At 24.6% G+C, this 20,859-nt stretch overlaps 1 protein-coding gene across 3 annotated transcripts in view; it reads right to left on the reverse strand.

The window, feature by feature from the left end:
* Positions 1 to 427: 427 nt before the first annotated feature.
* LOC112595467 overlaps positions 428 to 20,859 on the reverse strand; it is a 32,287-nt gene continuing 11,855 nt past the window's right edge. The window contains exons 3-9 of one of the 3 annotated variants that reach the window (XM_025340695.1): positions 20,413 to 20,530; positions 19,596 to 19,684; positions 17,065 to 17,135; positions 16,854 to 16,956; positions 16,445 to 16,775; positions 15,606 to 15,725; positions 9,524 to 14,492 (exon numbers count right to left, since the gene is read on the reverse strand). In XM_025340695.1, coding sequence (XP_025196480.1) covers positions 9,540 to 14,492; positions 15,606 to 15,725; positions 16,445 to 16,775; positions 16,854 to 16,956; positions 17,065 to 17,135; positions 19,596 to 19,684; positions 20,413 to 20,530 — 5,785 coding nt within the window. In that variant the 3' untranslated portion in view covers positions 9,524 to 9,539. Of the gene's footprint in view, positions 942 to 1,984; positions 2,124 to 4,958; positions 5,154 to 8,660; positions 9,192 to 9,523; positions 14,493 to 15,605; positions 15,726 to 16,444; positions 16,776 to 16,853; positions 16,957 to 17,064; positions 17,136 to 19,595; positions 19,685 to 20,412; positions 20,531 to 20,859 lie in introns of those variants that run through there. The other 2 variants (XR_003114723.1, XR_003114724.1) reach the window with 2 other exon arrangements.

Raw genomic sequence — 20,859 nt, forward strand, 5'->3', positions numbered from 1 at the left:
AATTTTTATTTTGCAATAATTAAACGCATAATTAATTATTAAGTTTATACATAATAATAAACATTGATATCTGTTAAACAACAGCTATTTATGACTTTATAATATATTTTAATAATAATAAAGTCTTAGCAAGACCAATATGTACAAGATACACTAAAACACACAAACTTTACAATTTATAATTAAATGAGCTCATACCTTTTTTTTTGCTTTTTAAAATATGAAATAATTGGATTCATTTTCATTCTAATAGCCTATGTTATATTATAGTTCCCCTGTACAAAAAATGATGTATCGTTAGGATTATCAATTATATTAATAACAAATGAAAGCTATAACAAAAAAAAAAAAAAATATAAAATAATAATAATGAAAATAATAGTAGTATAAATAAAATTTTAAAATAATTACATTTTTGTTATTATTTACATTAAACCTCAAAGGGCAGCACAAAAAATTATAAATTATAATAATATTGAGATCAATTATGACCATAATAAATTAGGAAACATTACCACTAACATAAATTAAAAAAAAAATAACATTGTCCAAATCAATTATTTTAAAACGGAAAAAAACATTAAAAAAGTTCTATAGGTCTATTGAGTACATTTTTTAAATTTATAACTTGAAAACATTACTCAAGAAATTGATAATTTGACCAAATAATTATTTTGACACGATTGCATCATTAAATATGATTTTAGTAACCCAGTTACAATCAAACAAAACGTTTCATCAACTGATTGTTATAAACATTAAATTTTATAATTAGGTTAGGACATAATAACCCAAAAACCTTTTCTTCTGATTGTTTGATAGTGTCAATAACTGAGTTTGGTTAGGATTTTGATGAACGGTATTTCATAATATGTAAATAATTCTAAACTGCAACAGCATAACTCCTTATATAATACTCTTTCTATTATTTATTATCTGATCTGAAAACATAAAATTTAGACATTAAAATAGTAATAAGCTAAATTTTTTAATTTTAAGTTACTACGATAATTCTATTTTTAATTTAAATTTGGCTAATTCAACGCAATTATGTTTTAAGTTAAAATTAAATACAATATAAATAACTTTTAATAGATAATTTTATTAGTATTAAAAAAATTACATAAACATAAATAATTTGGAAAAAAAATATTTAAGTCATCAAAACGGTTATTTTATTCTAACAGAATTTGGTTATAAATAGGACTGCCATATTTTATTTTACTAAAACTAAAATCGAAATTATTTATATAATTTTTAAGAAATTAATGATATCATTCTTCCACAACTATCTACCAAGTTTAAGACACTATTTTTGTAACTATAATACCACATACAATGGTCAGAACTTTATATGAAATATTACAACTAAAACAGTGATATAAATCGAAATGAGTAATTAGCCAAATAATTAATTAGCAACAAAGGATAATAAAAGTTGCTAAGGAAAATAAAAACAGTGAACATATTCATCAATACTTAATTATTATCATCAAGCCAGGAAAAATATTTTATAAGTTATCAAAACAATATTGTTTTTTTACATGTTTAGTAAACATAAATTATTGAAGTTTGATTTTGAAAAATTAATGATGCAAAAATACTTTATCAAGACAATGAAACATTAAAATCAAAACCAGGATGTATGGCAAATATAACTAAAGATGATATTTTCAATTTTGGGCTAGTTAATTAAATAAAACCTAAATTAGTTTTTAAGATAATAAAAACAACATGAGATTAAATTGTGTTTGAAAGTGTTGAGAAATGTTAGTTTTTAATACTTTTTAAAGTAAAAATGTATTTAACAGGAATTAAAATAAATTGAAAATTATAGTTTAAGTTAACTATCTAAAAAATAGTTATAACAAATGTTGATGATTCTTTCCAATATTAATTTTAATAAGATTTTAATTATAAAATTAATTTTTATTTTCAAACTTTTAAGTAGGTACATGAATTAATATTTTTATTATTAACTTACATAACATGATTTCAACTACTTTTTAAATTGATGCCAATTTGACAATAAGTATCTTCTTTGAATAATATTAATTACATTTTGCAATTTCAACACATGTATTTTAATACTTCTTCAGATTTAACCCTATAGTATCCTTCTTCTGAAAATAAATTATACATACATACAATTATATTAAATTGTCATAAAAATATTATACTAAATATAGCTAGTAAGCTTATTAAATTATAAAATTCAAGAAACTTGTTTGCGCTGTATAATTGTTTTTAGGTTTACCATATCATTAAGTAATTCAAAGTAATGGATTGTTAAATTTTTTTACTAAAAAATTTTTGAGCAAAAGAGAATATTTATATAACTTATGTCAATATCAACATACACCACCCATATAATTGTGCATATAGGTTCATGGAATAAATAACTTAATATTAGTCTTTAAAAGTTTTGAAAATGTAATTGTATGAAGGAAATAATAGGATGATGGTATTAAAATTTGAAACCTGGCAATTCTAAAAGTAACTGTTATCACGTTCACATAATAGACTAATGTAACAGGGTTTCAAGTTTTCAAATCAAAAATCTCAGTGCATCATTTTCATTAAAAGTAATGGCTAAAACATACCAAAATTCAAATTTTCGGGAAAAGAAGATATACCATTTAATAATACAGTTAAAATTCATGAGATCTATTTCATAGCAAAATGAACTGGATTGGTACCTAACTCAACTATAAAGAAATAATCAAATCTGCTATGAAAGTAAAGATCCAACTTAATAAAAACCTTGAGGACGTCATACCCACATGTGTTCTCTCCGTCTTACACACGTACGACATAGATAAAGCTCGTTTACACAGTCTAGGTAGAACTCGCTCAAATTTGGTTCTAGAGTAAATTGCCTATTATAAAATTTAAATTTTGAAATGTTTAAATTATTTTGAAAGTTTTGAAAATGTTGACATTTTTGATACTTTTAAACGGTTCTAATGAATGTTTTTATTGGGAATAATGAAAAAAAACTTGGGATCTTGTCCTCCGAAATATTGTCATCTTTTAATTTTAAAATAGGTATATTTACTCTAGAATCAAAATTGAGAGAGTTCTACTCAGAAAGCGTAAATTCATATTGTTTATGTCGTACGTGTGTAAGACGGAGACAACCATGCGGGTATGACGTCCACTTAAACATCTCAACAAAATATTGAATATAAACTCAAAAATATACAAATACTGCTTAAAAACCATCTTTACATAATATATCAAAATAAAATATTGTATAGAGCTACAACAAAATGTGAGTATCATGTACATTTTTAAAATTTTAAAATTAATAACCTTTTTTGTTGATGTTTTTAAAAGAATAAAAAAAAAAACATACATGAATGAATGGAAGCCAGTACCTTCAAATAGTAATTTTTAATTTATTATAATCTAAAATAATATTAATTTTTATAAGATAATTTATAATTTAATATTAAGGAATATATAAAATTATTTTGCTTTATTCATTCATTTATTGACAAATTAAAGCTCCTCAAAGTTCTTTTTAGGAGATGCTGTAAGGATTTATAAAAAGTAAATATCAGTAGTTAAAAGTCTTAAATTATTGAAAATAATAAAAACAGTTATATATATTTTTTGTATTGGGTATAAGAATTATTTAATTAATAATATAGTGGGAATCGAAATTATTAAGCTGTAATATACATATAAAAAATATGAGATGAAATATTTAGATTTTAATATACACAATGTAAATACTGATATCAACATTTTTCTGAAAAAAAAAAATCTATTTTTAAATATTAAATCAAATTATAAATTCTTAATACGATATATTTTTCTAATTTTGTATAAAAACAATTAAAAACCCAAATTTGTAGCATGAGCTACGTACTAATAACTAATTACATTAAATTGTACCTGGAAATCTTGAACTTTTGTTTAATTAGTAGAAAATAATTTTGTTAAAATTCTAACCCAGTTATACATAAACCTTATTATATAAAATATTATAATAAATGTAAGTTTAAGCTCCTCACAAATAAATTTTCAAATACCTATAACAATATAATGAAAATCATTATTCATAGTGTATTAAGGTAATTTCTATAGATTTGTTTATTTCAGTATGAAATAGACAATATGAGGAACTTTGTATTACATTGCCAAGCCTTTATTAAAAAATTGTATATTTTATAAATATTAAACAATTAGCAAATGTTCATGATTTTAACAAATTTTATCAAAATTTGAACTTAAAATGCACGTAAAAAAAAATTATCCCTTTTATTTTCTTTTTCATTTTTATATAAATATAAGAATAATTTTGTACAAAATTTTTAAGAATTTTTACACAATGAATAATTTTAAATCAACATTTATAAAAATTGAAAATTTCAAATGTCTACAAACAGCTCAAAATGGTTCAAAATTTTGAAAATTAAAAAATGACCATAAAACACATTTGGTAAAAATTACAAGTATTTAGTGGGAGTTATTTGCTTTCAAATTACATCAAAAAATCAAAATCAGTTTTTGAAAAAAACTGGATTTTCATTCAAATTTTTGGTTTTCCTTAATTTTCCGAAATATTTAAAAAATAAAAAAAATTTTAATTTTGATCTCTCTAAAATACATATTAAATCCAATTTTTTATCTTAAGCCACCTTTAAGATTGTAAATCATATTCATAACCTTGCTCAGAATTTAAAAATATATCATGTGAATTTAATTGCTTCACGTATAACCAAACACGCTATATAAATGAGCTAAATTATTATTGTTATAAATCCTAGTTTTGTTGAATATTTTTTAAAAACAATTTTGACTTTAGGTTGGAATTTAATAAAATACAACACCTAAAATGTTAACATATAACCCATAGCTAGTAAACATTGGTACAAATTGCTAATAAATATAGTAATACTTTAACTCCCTAATTATACAAATAAATAATATTTTATTAAGTACCATACCTTTGAATGTTTCCTTCTTCGGATCCATTATTCTATCGTCAACTTGGTATATTTATTCAAATAAAACTCGTTCCTTAGTAGGACAATTCCAAATTGGCTCATTATGTTATACTGACATATATTGTGGCGATTTTTCAAATACTACTAATTCTTCTCCAAATAGCCATGATATACAAATCAACAGTTTATGTTTTTCTGTAAAAATATAAGTAAAAAGAACATCAGTTAATTAAAACAAAAAGTAACTAAAAATAAACATACATCAGGTTCATAAGTAATAATAAATATACACGGTAAAATACTTTGAATCAATAAGTCGAAGTCAATATCGCTGATTTGTGGTGCAACCAGGATTAATTTATATAAGAGTTGGTGGAGGAAATCTGAATTAAAAAAGTTACGCTTACCTATCTGAAACTTTAACATAAGTTATGCAACCAAAATACTATATATTAAGTAGAATTTGTAAAAAACATTTCAAATTTTGTAGAGGAATGGCAAATTATCAAATTATCAATCCCAACTCCTAACCACCTCTCTCATCGGCGTTACTAATTCTAATAACAAAATTTCACTAAAATCTAAAGAAATAATACAGTAAAAATGAAGTTTAAAAATAAAATTTAAATCACTAAATAAAATTGTTGAAAACGGTCGAGGTGAAAAACAAAAAAAAGTTCGCTAACTATGAAATTTACTACTTTTTACAGTGTAAATATTTGATTATACTATAATATTCAAGAAAACCAAAACACCGATAAAAGTATGTTGGTACTATTCCAGTGCATTAGGCATGAAAAATCTCTAGTTGAAAACAATAAAGAATAGGACAATTATAAAATATACACGAAACACGTAACAATAAAAACGGATAGGTTTATGCTGAACGCACAACACAAATACAAATAATACGTGAAAAATAAACTTGTCGTCAAATTTTTTTTATAGTGTATAAGTACCTACATAAATCACCAGATATGCCATCGATAAGTGAAGATTTAAAGAAAGTAAGCAAACACATCATAAATAATCTAAGTATAAACAGTGACGTATTTTGGTTTTTTAGCTTATTCAGGATTACACTTAAAATAATAAAACTATCAAATCGGTATAAAATAAAAACTACTGTTCAAAATTCGAATAGTTTTGGTTGCCTAATGCCTATGTTAAGTTGAACAAAAATATAATTATCTGGCTCTTGATGGAACTTCAGGTACTGAGCATCAAAATTAATTTTGATACCACATCAAAACTATCATACTTTTCAAGCTACATAATTTATCTATATATAGATGATTAAAGAAACAATATACAGTAGTGAAGTCGGGTGTTTCGAGAAGCACCTCTACGACCTTCAACAATTGAGTAGTGCATAAACAATTTCTAATTAGTATAATGTGTGTAGGTACATATTCTATGTAAAACCAAATCTTTAATTTCGTTAAATATCAAATCACAGTAGTTAAATCCACCATCAACACGTAAAACGTATATCATATACTCGTATATTATTTATATGTACCTAATTCTGCGGCATATTATATCCTAAGACTTTAATCAGTATTTTTTTTCATTTAAAAAAATCTATACTCGATACCACATTAGTCAAATTACATAGACAAACCTCATTCGATATCATTGGCCATTGCTTGATATTATAATATTGTATGGCATGAAAAACCTCAAGATTATTTATCGATCGGTTCCGAAGGACGATGATTTTTATAATGTCAACATTTTTTTTTATCGTACATGACAAAGTGATAATCGCGGAAACACGAATATTATTACTATTATTAGTATTGTTTTTAATCTGTGATAAATTGTCACTGACAACGATTCATAGGTATATACAGTTAAAGTTAGTCTCTAATATAATAAAATGATCAATAGATAGGTATCTATATACTTATTGATTAAAATCATGGGATACAGATAACTATTTATTTAACTAAGAAATATTTCATTAAAATATTTTTTGATTCGCGAGAATCACCAGATTTTTGTTTTTATAAATATAATTAATCGAAAATCGATAGGAAAAAAGGGGATTTAGTATTTAATACAACACTAAACTATCAATACGTCGGTAAAAATCTCCGATATACAAATAGACCATATTTCCATTCAAACCATACGATACAGTGAATTGGTTACTCACATATCGCAATCTTGATACAAAATCGTGGCGAACAACTCAAAAAACAGTTTTGAGAAAATTCAATTTTAAAATTTTATCTGCTCACAAATAGTTTAAGTTTTTTAAAATTTTGCACTTATCTATGTTACCTAAAGCTTATTATTTTTTATATTACTTAATTAAATCTAAATCAGACACAGAAAAATGAGGTTATGGCAGTTAAGCAAAAGGAATCAGAATAACAAAACTACCACATTTAATTTTGTGTCAATTTTCCATTTCAAATCAAATATTTTATACGCCACTATATGAAACGAGGCAGTTTTATTTTTCTTAAGAATTTAATGACACAATTCAAATTGAAGCAGTTATAATTTTTTATATTACCCAATAAAACAAACATGTAACTATGCAAAAGTAAAAATATGGCAATATTATTTTTCTTTTACTGCAAAAATTAATAAATTCAATACAGACACAAATATATTACGGATGCGTTAATTGTTCTACAAATTGTGGCAATATAGAATTTTGTAGAGACAAAATAATAGTTATTGAACTGTACCCTCAGCTCAAAACATCAAAACTTTAAGTTGTGGGAGTTTTATACAAAGAATGTGATATGCTTTTTTGCCTAAAAATGTTTTAGTAAAAAAAAAAAAAAATTAAAAATTTATAAACAGTGGTAAACATTCTATCTGCGAATTTTAATTTAATTTACACATTTATAGTTAATAAGATCAATAATTTATATTAGTTGGCTAATTACTTAATGGACGATGTAAATATTATATTCTACCATATTGCTCGTAAATAAAGTTTTAATCAATTAAAACGGTTTTATGTAATGATCAAGTGTACAATTTATTCTTATTTATTTTTGAATATAGATATTTAGTATAATAATTTATTTGAATCATATATGTTCATCGAACTTCAATTTAAAATATTAAAATCATAATAGGCGTGAGACATTAATAAATTATCCATTAATAATTTAATCATGAATTATTCTTACATAAAACTTTAACAATCATTAAAAAAAAAAATGATTCTTGGTTACTATTTAACATTCAATACTAAAATACAAATACACAACAGTTTAAAAATGACTTGAAGATAAATAGCAACTTTTTTTTATTTTATACATCAAGTAAGCTCGTTTTTTTTTTTTTTTTTTTGCTTAATTTAATTATAATTTTTATTTATAAAATAAATTAGTGATCATATTTACTACATATTTTAATTTTATGTTTAAGGAACCTCTATACAATTTGGTCGGGTTTATATATTTTTCTCATTTCATGCAATATTTTATAAATTTGAGTACAATAGGTATTGAATATATTAATAATTTACAAATAAATTATATGCCAAAAACGACTTTTGAAAATTCAAAAATACAATAAAATAAAATAGGAAGTTCAATCATCAAAAAGAATCCTCAATAGGAAAATACTTGATATTATAGTTTCAACTTAACCTTACTTATTAACTATAGTGGCTTAAATTGAACTTATTTAATATATATATATACACGCAAATAAAAATAATGTTCTTACCTAAATTATTTACAGGCGGTTGTTCGATGCAATGTGATCAAATATTAGTCTTACAAATTACATTAAATTAATAATTTTAGACTAATTACGTATGTTTCAAAGAATTTTAATACAAATTTACTTTTAAAAATTTTTAGGTACCTAATGAAATAAAGTTGTGTTTGAAATTTTAGTAGGTACCACAGAGTTACATTAGTGACTTAAATCTTATATAATACTTAACAGACTGGTAATATAACTATTTTAACAATTAATTCTAACTTTAGTACTTACTCAGAGTTATTAACATTTTTTTATGATAAAAACAGAAAAAAAATTTCTTAGATAATAATATTTGAACTAATTAAATTTCAACAAGTTTGACATTTTTTTTCTCTTAATGTTGTATTTAACTGAATAGATCAACATTAACAGTCAATGTCCACTTTCACTTATTTCTCTTAATGTGATCGACTTTTTTGTTAGGAATATATGATGATATATATTAGAAAACATTGTATTTTAAGACTGTGATAAATTTGTTTAAAACAAAATATAGATAATAAATGCAAAAATGTTATTGCAGAGTTTTAAAAATAAACTGTATACAGAAAAAATATTTTTATTTAGAAAAACAGTTCTAATTTTTTTTAAATTTAAATGAATCTTATGTTTTAAAACATAATAAATTGTAGTGTAAATTTTATTAAGTAAATATGAAGAAAGAAAGAAAATGAGCAATCTTAAATTATCACAGTTTGTTAAAAAGTAAATAAAAATCACAGTTTGTTATAAAAAACAATTTTTAAATAATCTGTTGGTTTTAATATTGTTTAAAATTATATAAGCTTGGAATGTTAAGCTTAGATGGAAAAATAAAACTTAAATTAATAAATATCATCAACGTTTTCCCTTTTTTTTCTTATCCTTTTTTTTATCATGCTTCTTTTTCTTTTTTCTTCGACTATTGTGGACAAAATCTGTTTCTTGATCCTCTGGTTCAGTTATAGCAGGTTGTACAGTCTCACTCAAATTACAAGTTGTGGAAATATTGTTATTAGTAGAATCGATGAGTGAAATATTATTAGCAGTAGTATCAGCTGGAGAAATATTATTAACTGTAGTATCAGCTGTGGAAATTTTATTAGCTTTAATATCAGCTGTATTAATACTAGAATTTTTAACAGTTTTATAATTAGTATTTGCAGTACTTGTGACTGTAATAGTGTCGGTAGTTTTAGTATTTGTAATTGAAGTAGTACTGTTGTACCTATGGCGGTTTGAGATCAACATTAAGTTATGAGCAGCATTAACCGCTTCTAAACTATCATCTAACAAAGCATGCTCAGGTACAGCAGTAGCAATAGTTTCAACCAAGGATGGTATGCTGCAATCTGATGACGGTGAATGAGGCACAGAGTTAATTGATAAACTTGGAGAACAAAATGGCACAGAATTATCTGATGGCATATTTACAGGTGAGCTATAGTATGAATTTGTCGAAGAATTTGGAAACTGAGCATTAGGAACTTGAAGATATGTTTGAGGAAATTCTGTATACATTTGTCCATCAGAATAATAACGAGACATATGATTATGTTTTGAACCTTTATCATTTAAAGAAGAACAAGTATCCAGAGAGATCCCATGTGATGTTGTAGGAAAATTATTTAAAATGGGTTGATGAGAAGAACTGGTTAGATTTCCAATTGATGATTGATGTGATGTACTAGGTGAATTCTCTACAGCAGCTTGATGTGATGTATTTGATAAATTTTCATGAACATATTTTAAAGACTGATTAGGTAAATTCAGGTTTATTGATTGATATGAAGGACTATGTGAATTCTTTACAAAATATCTATTTATTTCATTAGGAAAATGTTCTTCATCAAACTGATGTGAAGTAGCTAATAAGTTTTGATTAGGTGGCTGGTACGATGAACTGGATAATTCTTCCAAAACATGTTTTGGTATAACTTTATTAGGTACTTGTAAATATTGATAATAATGAAGAATTAAGTCTTTGTTAAAATATTTATGCCCAATATCAAGTTTTTCTTTACATTCAGGATTCAATGATTTATTATTATCATTAGCTGTATCTGAATAACTTTCGCATGCATTTTGTAAATTTTGTAAATTGTTTTTTACATCTTTATTTAATGGAAAAATAATTGTGAAAGCATATACAAAATGTTTTATATGTCTTTCCATATCCTCTATCATCTGAGAAATAGACTGTTTTTCAACATCTTCTGAAGTAAAACGATGTGCCAAATGTTTTTTCCAACTCAATGTTATTAGTGTATTTGTAGGCTGTTCATTTTCACAATTATCTTCTTCAATACTTGGCCTTTTTCCTTCAACATATGTATATAACATATCTTGATTTTGATTTAATTTAGAATCAAAATCACCACAAATTTCACACAGGCACCGTTTAGGTAACTGTACTAATTCAGGTACACTAGGCCATGTTCTTGGGTTTGAAGTTAATAACTGTTTATACTTATACTGTATATTAAAACGAAAGTCATCAAATGGTACAGTGAACTCATGCCGCAGCATTTCAGCATTGGAAGGTATAACACGGAAATGATGTCTGTTGGTACATTTTGAATACATGCATAAAAATAACTTACCACAATTGAATAAGTAGTTAGCTGCTTCAAAAGCATCAATGCTATATGATATGCTCGACTCTTTACTTTGACTTGATATTTTGGTATTTCTATACATTTCTCGATGCTCAGTTGGTTCAATTCTCAAATTACTTTCAAAATTTGGAATTGCTCGAGATTGAATTTGTGTGTTTTCATCAATGGAATCAGATCCAGATTGAATGGTAGGTGAAAGATGATCTGGTGCAATGTAATTAGGTAAGTCTTGGAACTGTTGGTTGGGCTGAATTGAAGTGTTGTTGTTTATTCTTTCATTAAATGACAAAGTATTGCATTGGTTTGGAATTTCATTTGGTGACAATTTTTGATTTAATTCATCATCAGTGTATTTATATAAAACATTTGAATTTCTTTTGTAATCCTGACTTTGAAAAGATTTTGGAAGTACTCCGTGTGAAGAAGTTTGACTTTTGTTTTTATTTAAAGGCCATTTATAATGCACTTTACAATTTTTACTAGACTGTAGCATTAAATGTGTCATATTGATTATTGACTGTTCTTCTTTTTGATTTGGGTCTTCCAACAAACTTGATCCTAGCATCTGATCATAACTTGAATATTGTAACCCATTGTGTGGTGATATGCATTCTGGATTTTTATTTTGTAGTAAAAGAGGATTTTCGTATCTAACAGATGTGTTACTGTCAGATCTTGGGTATTTGTATAGAAGTCCATTGTTTATAATTGATGAATTTTGATTAAGAACTCCATCATAGCCATTTATTAGTGTTTGTTTTATATTTGGATCATTATCAGTTTGTTGTAACATAGGATGAATATATTTATCATTTGAACACATGTTTACACAACTTCTCTGCCTATTCTTAAAATGAATTAAATTGGGATCTTCTATATTTCCATGATTTATCATATCTATATCTGATGAAACACGGAAATCAGCAATTGGACTGTAATATACTTGTGGAGGACTTTTATTTCCTAAAAACACCTTTTGTACATGTGCTTCATTCAAATTAATCGGCATTACAGACTGTGTATTCAGATTAATTGGTACTGAAATCATTTCTGTTGGATCTGTATATATTTTTAATTTTTGCTTTTGATGGTGGTTAGATGTATCAGATGGATTTTTAATAGTAGACCAATTACCACACTTTTCAAAATTATTAATTGTATTAATAGATTTTAAGTCAGTTGATATTAGACTAGACATTGATAAATTATTTGCGCACGATTTAATATCTTTGGGTTCAGCACTGTTAATTCTTAAGTCCATTGAATCAACATCACTAAATTCATCCGAAACAACTACATCAATAACATCATGTTTACCTCGTTCTATAATATCAGTTGGTCTAGATTTATTCATTGCAAAATTATAAGACTGTTCTATAATAGATTTTGTCTTCAACTCATTAAAACACACGTTCATTGTACTATTGTGATAAATGCTACTACTCGAATCATTTAATTCATGTGCTACATCTTTTGGAGACACAGTAACAGGAATAGGTTTAACAGAAGCTGCCAAAGGTATTCGATTTACATCATACAAAGTACCATATGCTGAATTTGAAACTGAACTTTCACTAGGAGACAAAGCAGCTGTATATGAATCGTCAGGAAATATTCTTGGTTCAATTCGATTGTAAGAACATGGCCTTGACATAACTGGAGTTTCCAACTGCATATTATTTACATGTTCAACTTCACTATTTTGATTAGTAACACGACTGGTGTTAATGTTAATTGAATTACATAAACCATTCAATTGTTGTAATGAAGACTGAGAATGATCACAGTCAATATCATTATGATCATTATGTGCATGTACCAATGATATATCAGGAACCCATGAACTTTTATTCATAGGGATATCAGTTGAGTTAATAGAAACAGGAGATAACACATTTACTACTTCCAAGTCTCGTGTATTTGAATTGATGGTATTTTCAACATAAGGATGTTCTACATGAGATAATTTCTGTTCCATAGGCAAAGCATAAATTTGAGTATTTTCATTTTCATTGATAGATCGTCTGGATGAAATTAATTTAGATATTATTTCTTTGGACTTTCTTATAAATGAACTTTCAGCCTTTGGACTATTGTTACCTTCAGTATCTGAACTTGTTTCAATTTCCATTTGCTCAGAATTATCAACCATTGGTTTAGATTCTGGGGAATATGGATCAGAATGAGATAACTTTATAGGCCACTGAATGTCACTCGAAGGGGAAGCAGTATCATCCTGATCACTACTTAGATCAATAATTTTAGAAGTACAATTTCTTAGGATTTCGTCTTTGTCACTGACAGTAAAATTAGTCTGTGGATGTTTCAAATTTAAGACGGCAGTTATAGACAATTCAGGATGTGATGCTTTTGTTATCCAATTATTTTCTTTGGTTAAAGATTTATTCATTAGATGAGAAACTCCATTTATGTCTTGAGAATTTTTTAGATTTTCAAGCACTGAATTATCAGTAGTGTCATGACTAATATTTTCAATTTTCAAGTTCTGACAATCAGAATCAACAATTTGGTTTGATACATTTTTTTCATGCTTAGACTTTGTTCTGCAAATTTTTTTGTTTTTACTATTTTCACTACATGATGAATATTGATTTCTTTTAGTTCCTTTGGCAAAGGAACATCCAGGTCCATAGGAGTGATGAACAGCACTTGTAATTTCAGACATGTAATTTAGTCTACTTTCATTATTAGATAATGTAGGATCAAATCTTTCTTCACTATTGTGTAATGCATGTTTTTCAGATGATTTTGATTTTTTCTCAACGATTTGAATTTCATCATCGACCTGTATTACATCATCGACTTGAATTTCATCATCGCTTGGTAGTTGTACAAGATTAATTGGAACAGAAGATCTCTCAGTTTCATCATTTTTGCTTTCAGCATTTACTTTATTCTTTGATGAATTTAAAGGATTGGTTTTTTCCATACATTTTTTATCAGAATGTTTGTTATCTTTCACCGGTAACGGAAAACCTTCTGAACTTTCTCCTAAGTGATTTAAATTGGTTAAATCATCAATGTTTGCAATAGAACTAATTTGATCGGTTTCATCATCAAGAAATTCATACTTTTCTGAGGAATAAAAATTATACTTGATTTTTCTCAACAAGCTATTACAAGAACGTGTAGTTGGAATAAGTGGTTTTAGAGTGTCATCAAAATTTTCATTCTGCAAAAAATTAAAATAAATTAAAATCACAATAGTATACAAAATTCAAGAATTAATATTTATTACTACCAATCAACACTTACATAAAGCCCTAGATTAAAATAATAAAATGTATTAATATTATTTGATTATAAAAAATTAAGTAACTTATTTCTTTGTTAATATATTGCCACAACAAGTGATATAAAATTTTGTTGCTTTTGCTAAAAAGATAAAAGTAATTATTTTTATATACCTAATAAAATATTAATTATAATTAAATTAGCCTACACTTTGTAAGTGGAAAAAAAATATTAAAAACCATCTAAAATAAAAAAAGTTTAGTTTATTTTGGTGTTTTTTAATTTGTAAATATAAAACAATATTTTATCCTTTCAATGATATGAAAATAATTAACACAAATTGAAGAAAAATAGAGTAGATAGTATTTTAACTGAAAAATCGATAATTGAATAATAATTACAGTAGAACTTTTCAAATCTGTCACCTTTGGGACTGGGGGTGTGGTCAAAACGCGAAAAAGGTCGGATTATCAGAATATACAAACATTTTTTTATTTACATATTACATACAAGATTATATCAGAAATTTATTATGTTTTACATTACTTAGAAAAAAAGTCAGTTATAGATTTTTATTTAACAAACGACATTCTAGATTTAGCTGCAATATTCCAAAATACGCACACTGATAGAAACGATATGAGAGAGGTCGGAATACTAAAGCAGACAAGCAATAAGGGAAATATTAAACTAGCAATTAATTTTATATAATATCTTCTATAAAGTAGAAAATCCAAATTGTATTTTTAAATTATATAGTATTCATATCGATAATACTATGGTCAGATCAACCGGAGCGGCGGACCAGCCGAAGGTGGATGAGAGGGGTTTTACTGTAATAAATAATAATTTTTTATTATAAATATATAATTATTAATTTCAGTTTTGATATTATACTTAAGAATTTAATAAGTATAATGTCTTAAATTATATAATATTAAAAAAATTTATTTATTTTTCAAATAATTCTTAGTATGTAATAACAATAAATAGTTTAATTATTCAAGTAACATTATAGAAATAATTACAAAAAAATAAAATACTGTCTTACCCAATTTTTCAATACTTCTTTTCCTGGAATTGCAAATAATTCTGGTCGTAATATTTTTAAATGTTCTTCAATTGGTTTAAATAATATTGGGATATCTTTTCTTGAAGCGTCCAATATATCCTAAAAGAAATAATAATTATAAAACCGATTTTTATGGGCAAGTAAATAATTGTACATACTAACAGAAAAAGTATATAAAAATAAAATTATTAACCATATCATACTATAGCCTTTTTATTTAAAATATATGTACTGAAAACTAATAGCAGTTCAAGTTTAACATTAAAAGTATTAAATATTGTTACATAAATAATAAATATCTTTCCAAGCTAAATAACTAACTTTATATTAGTGATTAAGAACTGCAGTATTCTAATACTCAAATACAATTTCATAGAATAAAGGCGTTAAAATTATTAGATTTTTAATCTACGTTTGTTTAGTTACCAATTTAACTTAACTAACAATTTTTACTGATATTATTTATAATTAATAATGCATTTGGCCTATCAAATGATCAAGAATAATTTGTCTAAATGTACAATTAAAAATATCAAACAATGATAGTATATGTTAATATTTTTTTTTTTTTTATGTTTACTAAAATAATTAATTAATTTAAAATGCAATGAATGAAAAGTAAAATTTAAAATAATTTTCATTTAGCATATAGTTAATATAAAAAAAATTATCAGGTAAACATGGCATGATTCATTTAACATAAGACAAAATTAACTATACTGTACTACATACTAAATTAAATAAGCTTATATAAGTATTTAGTGTGAACAATGGATACTATCTTTAAATAGGTTTATAACATTTAAATCAAAATTTACCTTGTAACACTCTTTGAGTGATAAATTTGCACCATACAAAATAAAAGTAACATTTTTTAAATCTCTTTGTATTGTATCTGGTGTTCCGTTTGGAGACATTGTCAATTTTGGCCAATTAGACCAATTATATTTTTCATGTTGACTCATAAAATCATATGGAACATTCAACCCTCTTAATAATAATCTTATATTGTCCAATTCCTTTCTCTTAACAGAACTAGCCATGCCCGAGGAGTGGATTATTTTTTTCCACAGTTTAAAACATAAAATATATCGCAAGTAAGTTAAAAACTTCACATTTTTAGGCATTGGATGTTCAGATAGTAACTTTCTGTAAATAACACATTTATAAATAAATTAAAAAGAAATATTGTAAATGAGTACTAATTATTAATAATAAAATACTAACTTAAAAACTGGAAGCATTGTTGATCCTAAATTAATATTAACAGAACCATAAAATACATAGTATAATTGAAATACTGAATCAAACATATAATCAAGTTTCTGATCTAAAAATAGAAAAATAAAATAAATGCATAAAAATTATATAATACATTTTATATAAATTAATGAATTAAAAAGGTTTAGGTACATTAATATTTTGTTTAATATCATACCTAAAAAAACAAATATCATCGTATTTATTTTACTTGAAGTTTTTTTGTGTGATGAGTTTCCTCTATAACGCCTACAACATAAAATAATGCAATAGGTAATTATAAATCACAAAATTTAAATTAATGATAAAATTTTAAATTTCCAAATTTTTTAAAATAGGTATTTTTAAGATTAGCAATTATTACTTATAATTTAAAATGGTCAATTATTTGATACTTTCTTTTTATTAATCAGTGTAAATAAAAAATATTATAGAAATACTAGATAATATTATATAAGCCATCAGGCACGTATACAAAATACAATTTGGGGTGGGGGGGGGGGGGGTTTACAAAATATAGTAATACAAATTGTACCACAACATAATAAAACAATTTTTTCCTCGTTACTCATTATTTTTTTAATATGACAATTATTATGCTAAGTATCTAAATTGTATGTAAGTCATTTGTTCAGAAGTAAGTTTATAAAAACAATTATAATAATAATAAATAAAACTTTAAATGTTATAAACAGAACAGACATTTATTTTATTAGTACCTATGCACATAAAATTACCTAAGTGTATTATACTATTAAGTACCGAGATAGAAGAAAAAAATCAAACAATTTATATATAATAAATTAAAAAATTACAAATTAAAGTATAAAATCTTATTTTCGTGGTAACTTAGTAAATCTATCGATAATTTCTACCACATTTAAATCAAAATTTCGGTATATGTTTAGTAATGCCAATCCAGTAAGTCTAATTTCTCTTATATTGTTTCGTAAGTACGTTTTAAGTCTTCGTAGAGTTGAGAATGATCGTTCGCAGTAACAGTTGTAACAGATGTGGTTAAAATATACCGTGCAGTATTGATTTAATAATACATAAATTAGCAATTTAATAGGGATTTTTAGTCATCGATTGAGATATAAGAAAAGATTATTGACAAAATGTGAATTTTCTAGGTATATAAAGGCTTATATCGCAATGTTCAGTTTTCACACATGCGTAATTCTCAGTAATCAGTTATCACTTCATTTGACTATAATACTAGATTATAAACTTGTATTTCGTACCCGACTAATATAAACAAAAGAAAACTAACCAATAGCTAATAATAAAAGTATTTTATAATAATAGGTATATAATTTGACTTTATTTTCAAAGAAATTTCAGGTGGGGGGGGGGGACCTGTAAGCCATAAGAGATAACCAGGTTAACCAATAACATTTGTATCACAAAATTCAAAATATTCAAAACAATTTTTTATGTTAAATATGTTTCTATATTTATATTGTTAGTTAACTTTAATTTTAAATTATTTAAAATTTATAAATCTCATAATTTATCATATCAATGGCAACTCATGAACTGTTCGAGGGGTGAGGCAGATATTTTCAAAATGTATGTGAGAAAAAAATGCTGTTAAAATATAATAATGAGTTTCAAGTTAATTTTCAAAATAATTAATTTAATATTTAATTCTAACCATTAACAACATATAAATAATTAACCATGAATAAAACATATATTATTTATATTAAATGTTAAAATAAAATTAACTATAAAAAAAAAAATCTTTTTTATACCATGTTTTATAAATTAGATCTATCCTTTTGTCTTTGAGTAATGCAAACTACATGACTTATGACAACCTCCCTATTCTTATTTCTATTAATAAAAGTTATGTCGCTTTAATAAATAACAAATGGAGAGAATGTTGACAAACTCTGAGGCCCGTATTGTTCAGCCTCATTTCATAATGAAATTCTGACTTCCCCTTTATCATGAAATATTTTATAATCGTAGGGCTGTTCAGCTTGCCTGAGGCTAAAAATTACTAGCCTCTCAGCACTCGTTGACTTTTATCGAGAATACTTGATCATTTCACGAAAATCTTTGTCGTGTTTTTTGATAATTATGACAAAATATGTATTATCATTAAAATAATATATAATAACAAAAAACTTATGTATTTTAAAATGTTTATTATATTATTGAATATAATATTCTTAAAGTCAACTATAATTATAGTATATACCTCCTTTTCCTTTACAATACTTAGGTGAGTCTGAGCCTCACTTGCCTCCCCTGACGAGCCGCCACTGTATTATATAGTTTAAAAATAAATTTACTAAAATACTTTTAGAGTAGAGGTTTTCTCTTTTAAAACATTCACACTTAATATTTTAAATACTTAAAAATATATTTTATTTCATATTCAGCATAGTTTTATTTTAAATTGGCTTAAAAAGAGAATAAAATAAAATGTAATTGATCATATAAACACTATCCATTTCTAATTTTATTGAAAATAATAGATTGTAGATTTAAAAAAAAAAAAAAATCATAAAATGAAATTTATTTTATTATTATTAATGTCAATTATACTTAATCTAATGCTCTTTGATTTAAATTGATTAATTAACAATAAAATTATGTAAAAATCATTAATCAATAAATAAAATATATTCAAAGTAAATGTAAAGGTTGTCTTACAGTTTCAAGATCTCAAAATTGAGTACTTAAGCTAGAACTTACTGAGATGACATTAGTTTCAAATCAATGTAATATGCCAACATTGAACTCATTCTATCATAATATAAAATATCCAAAGTATCCCCTTTTATCTGAAAAATAAACAATTATTATAGCCTAGTAAATAAATAATAAATACAAATAAAAATAGATTAAATAATATACATTTTTCATAATTTATGATACAGAAAAAGTAAAAATAAAATTAATTATAGTTAGTAGAGTTAATATACATAATAGTTATATATATATATATATATATATAATGAATAAATTATAATATTTAAGAGATTGACCCAACAAATATAATTTCTGTATCTTACAAACCTTAACTATAACAAATAAGTTATTAGTAATTAGTTATTTTTTTTAAATAAAATACAGACAATATTTTTAATCTTTAAGTTTGCTAATAGGTCAATTTTCTTCAGTATTAGTTAACACAAAATTTGTTCTGTTGAACACACATTTGCTATGTTACATATTTGAAATATTGAGACATCACATGTGGGTATAAAACTGAATAGCATATTATTAAAGCTTGAACTGTTTGGTACTTTCTTTATAAAATAATTTGAAAAGGGAATAGATCTAAAACTTAATATTTTATAGATATTTAAAAATGTGAAAAAAAGTTTTTTTAAATGTTTAATTACAAACTGTATATATTTTTACCATATCACTAACACATTAAGTTTCAATATCAAATAAAATATAAAAAACATACTTTGAAATAATTATTAAATTAATTACACTATGTATTTTTCAATTTTAAAAATAATTAGGTTATTTTTATTAATGAAAAAATATGTATATTTACTTTTTTTATGCGTTTATAGTATCCTCGAAAAAACATCATAGTTTGTTCTAGATAAGATTTCAAAAGAGTTGATTTATTTATTTTATTTCTGCAGTCAACCATTTCTGGCCCTATATTCCTGTTAAAAAATAGTCTTATTATAAATAAAATACATGTAGAATTACAATATATTTTTATAAATACTTAATTTACAACAAGCAAGGTTAAAAAAAATAATATATCAATTTATATGAAAAATAAATATTTTTCTTTATGCTGCAGCTTAATTTTTTTCTTTTTTTATTGATCTCATTTAACCCCGGCATTACAGTCATTAGCTGTAGATAGCAACAGTAGGTTATTTTTTTGTGCAAGGTTTGTTTGTAAAGTTTGATTAGTACGGTTGGAACATATGTGTGTATGTGCGTGCATCAGGGATTCGTCACTAAGAACTTGGATGGTCACCTT

This window comes from Melanaphis sacchari, unplaced genomic scaffold (genome assembly GCF_002803265.2).
Source record: "Melanaphis sacchari strain LSU unplaced genomic scaffold, SCAv2.0 Contig27_pilon_pilon, whole genome shotgun sequence".
Lineage (NCBI taxonomy): Eukaryota > Metazoa > Arthropoda > Insecta > Hemiptera > Aphididae > Melanaphis > Melanaphis sacchari.